We start from the raw sequence: 4,212 nt of genomic DNA, 5'->3' as shown, positions 1-4,212 counted from the left end.
TAAGGTTATAATGGATTTCTCTAGCAATCTCTGTCTAATTGGGTTTAGAATTCCGATGCCGGCCAGGTGCAAAATACAACTTTTTGTAACCATATAACATTCAACACTTTCAATAGACATACAATTCAAGGTGAAATTGTGCCTATGTTAAGCCATATAACATTCAACACTTTCGAATCACCTCATTGAATTATTTATAACATTCAAGTAATTTTCTGCCTGGTTCTAAAATGTGATGTATTCAGCTTTCATTTTCTCTTTTCTATATTCAAATTCTAAAACTAAATATAAAAAAAACTAAATAAAATAAAATAAAAACTCATTTTTACATGTAAAAGTGTTTGATAAGTTATTTTGAATATATAATTTGATTATAAAATTCATCATACCTTATTTGGAATTGTTTTCTATTTTTTTTAAGTTACTTTTTTTACTTATACACACTCACATCAATCAGGTGTGACTCTTTGCATTTTCATAATATTTACGAAACTGTCACTATATTCATTTTCTATGAAAATAAAAATGTTGAAAATGTGTTTTTATTTTTTGTATTCAAATCCAATTTTAAGAGCTCGTTTTTCACTTATAAACACTCACATCAATCAGGCAAGGCCCTTTGCGTTTTCACAATATTTACAAAATTGCCATTATATTCATTTTCTATGAAAATGAAAATGTTGAAAATGTGTTTTTATTTTTTATATTCAAATCCAATTTTTAACGCTCGTTTGGATGGAGAGGGAAGTGGAGAAAAGTAGAGTAGAGTTGGTTTAAAATAAGTTAATTTTGGGCCAAATTTACTCTACTCCTCCTCACTTTTTCTCAATCCAAATAGACAATTAGGATACTGAAAATGAAAATTAAGTATAAATTCTTAAACCAAACAAATTTTTGTAGTGAGTCCTAAAAACTGAAAATGAAAACAAAAAAACACTACTTTTTTTTTCAGCTAACCAAACAGTCCATTAACTCTCACACAGGACAACACTACCATTAAGGGTGTGTTTGAATAGAACTTATTTTGTTGAAACTGAAAACTGAAAACACTGTAACAAAATAATCAATGATAACAAAGAAGGTTCATAACAAAATTTAATTATGAGGCTAAAGCCTCCATGAACTCTGCATCGTCTGCCATAGCCTCCAATATCTCAGGCGAAAGACAAGCTTCAAAATCCATGCTTCCTTCTTCAACCCCAGGAAACACGGTTAACTTTCCGTCAAACTTATTGCCAACGCCACTTCGCACAGCAATAGGTCTTCCCCAGCCAAAGTCATTACCATACACATTGAACCGCGGCGAGCTTCCTGTCCCCAATGCATTACTTACTATTCCACTGCGTGTCGGTATGTTTGGGGCTTTTACCCAATCCTCTATAAACTTCTTCACCTCTTCTGCTGTTTGAGAAGCAATCTCCTTGTTTATCTGCCAAGCCACCCATCCTAGCCCGCGTTCAAGAAGATTGTCTACGGTAGCTGTTACTTTCCCAAATAAAACCGCATTTCCTAAGTATTCTTCTGGTAATGGTGGTTGTATTCTTTGCCTCATTCCCACAAGTACGTGGTAATGAACCTCTTGATTAGCACTACAACGCCTATTGCGAACCACAGATCGCCAAAGATGACCAAGGACTGCTTGAAGGGACGAGATATTGTTGGTGCCCATTTCAGCATTAGCTTTTGCTTTGAGTTGTGCAATTTTCTTCTTTGAAAAATGAAAAACTTTTTGTTTGAGAGGTGTGGGAATGGACTTCTCACTAGATATTTCATTGGGATGGAAAGGTATATGAATGGGGAAATCGATAATACCATCAAAGAAACAGCGTTGGAAAATTGGAGGAGGCTGTGATGTGGGACTATTATTACCTCTAGATATTTCAGACCAAGTGTTAAAGAAATGCCAGAATGAGCTGCCATCCACTACACTGTGGTTTGCAGTGCAACCAATGAAGATACCATCAGCAAGCTCAGTTACTTGCACAGCCAACAATGGCTTGGAAATGCCTTCGTAGTTCAATACGCTATTCAATAGAAAGAAGGAGTTGACAACGTCTGGAACATATATAGGATCAAGGATATCTGCCACAGTGAGATCATCTGCCATTGCATGAACAAACTGGGCTCCAAGATTATTGCAGTCAACAAAGAAAGAGCTGGTTTTGTCATCGTCGTTCTCTACCATGACAAGGCGACCAGCAAGAGGGTAGAATATATCTAATGTGCGGGACAGAGAGGTTTTTAGGTGATCAATCACACTACTACCCTTTAGTTCTTTTTCTTGTGAAGGTGTAGGTTTGAAGAAAAGGATACCCTTTTGGATATGATCAAGTAAGAGCAGCTGGAGATCCCATGGAGTTAACTCAATCCTTCGAGTTAACTCGTTGGGACTCGCTGCTGACTGAACGGTACTTGTGGAAATGAAGCGAATTTGTGTCATGATCTTTGCTTCAGAGTTCAAAGTTCAAACTACTAGTACTAGATGAGCGCATATGCAAGCATTGATAACAGAGTGGCTATTTAAAGGAGCTTTATGAAAACCATACAAATATGTGCCCAACAAACTTTCAGAAGGCAAAAAGCGTTTTTTGAAACAAAAAAAATAATATGAGCGTTTGGTTAGATTTTAAAAAGAGTTTTAGCTAAAAGCTACGTTTTGAAATTGTCAAAGAAGAGCACTTTGGCAGTGGGCAGCTCTTCGGAGCTTTTGCAAAAGTGCGTTTCATCAATATTATTGTTAGAGGCAGTGTTAAATTACCAAATTGCCCACTGTGCTGTAAGTCCTCTCCATGCTGCTCTGTTACAGAACAAGCCTCTCCGTGCTGCTGCAAAGGTCCTCTCCGTGCTGCTCTGCCACAGAACTCACCTTAATTGATTTTTAATGAAATTAGAGAAAATGAGAAGCAGAAAGAAGATGAGAAGCAGAGAAAGAAGATAAGGATGGGAGAATATAAAGGTGGAAGAAGATAAGGGTGATAGGAAACATGTGGTTGAGAAAAAAAAAATAATATATATATAGATGATAATTTCATAATATTTTTATAATAATTTTATAATTATTATAAATCACAGGTAGTTTATTGTTATTGGTTCAAATTTAAACTTAATACTAAAATTACTTTTTTGACCCAACATTAAACAACCAGTAACAACCTGCTACTTAAGATTTGTTGTAAAAATGTTGTGAAAATATTATGGACATATCATTTCTCAAAAGTATAAAGTAGAGTAGGATACGTGCAGTGGCAACTTCAGGAATTTTGTCCAGGGTGTTCCTATTCCACTTTGAAAAAAATTTAGGTCATTTCGGTCTATTTCGGGTGTTTTGGGACGTTTCGGTAAATACCGGCTGAAATTCAAAATTTGGCCAGCATGAAGTTTGTGCTTAAAAAAAAAAAAAAAAAAGTTCTTAAAACCAAAACAAATTTGCATTTTGTACACTGAAAATCCCCAAAAGAAAAAAAAAAAAAAATGAACAAGGTTCCTATACAATAAACTATAAGTTCATTTGACATATTAATAAAATTATTAATTATTGTTGTTTAGTTGTTTCATTAATTTGTTTATCTTTTATAAATTATAATTTGTTGTATTGTTATTTCATTAATTATTAAATTATTAATTATTATTTAACCTAACATAATTTAATTTATTTATGTTTTATAATATATTGGTTAATTAAATTAATTATTATTTACTAGTTGCACTAGCACACATCTATGTGCACATTACACTAAAAAAGCCAGCCATATGCACATTACACATCCCATGGCTGATGTGCACATCTAACTTACACACACACCAACACTAACAGCAACACCCACCAACAACGGATAAGATATTAAGATAAAGCCGAATTCAAAAAGTCAAAAAATCAGCCAAATATTAATAAAAATAAAGTTAAAGATTAGCAATTCAGTGGCCCAATCACAGAGTCAGATAAAGACAAAGTATTAAAATTAGTATTAAAGAATAAAGAGAGAGAAAGAAAGAGAGTCATAGTTTTCATTTCAAACTTCAGTGATTCAGAGAGAGTGAGAGAGTGAGAGAAAAAAAGAGAGTCAGAGAGAAGTTAGTTTAGTAAAATGAAATACCTTGACGAAGGGAGCACCGGAGCAGAGAGGCCCGAAGGTTGAGGCCGCTGAGGCAGTGACGAGGTCACGAGGTGACGAGTGATCTTCGATGAGGGCAGTGGCGAGCGACAAGCGACGA

General features: G+C 34.7%; 1 protein-coding gene across 1 annotated transcript; it reads right to left on the bottom strand.

Annotated features, from left to right (window-relative positions):
• Positions 1–920: 920 nt before the first annotated feature.
• Positions 921–2,961, bottom strand: LOC126693707 (uncharacterized acetyltransferase At3g50280-like). The gene has a single exon (XM_050389845.1). The coding sequence runs from the start codon at positions 2,438–2,440 to the stop codon at positions 1,100–1,102; it is 1,341 nt and encodes a 446-aa protein (XP_050245802.1). The 5' UTR covers positions 2,441–2,961; the 3' UTR covers positions 921–1,099.
• Positions 2,962–4,212: the final 1,251 nt, after the last annotated feature.

The sequence above is a fragment of the Quercus robur genome, chromosome 7 (genome assembly GCF_932294415.1).
Source record: "Quercus robur chromosome 7, dhQueRobu3.1, whole genome shotgun sequence".
NCBI classification, from domain to species: Eukaryota; Viridiplantae; Streptophyta; class Magnoliopsida; order Fagales; family Fagaceae; genus Quercus; species Quercus robur.
The sequence above is the reverse complement of the archived record's forward strand: the minus strand, read 5'-3'. Positions and strand labels throughout refer to the sequence as shown.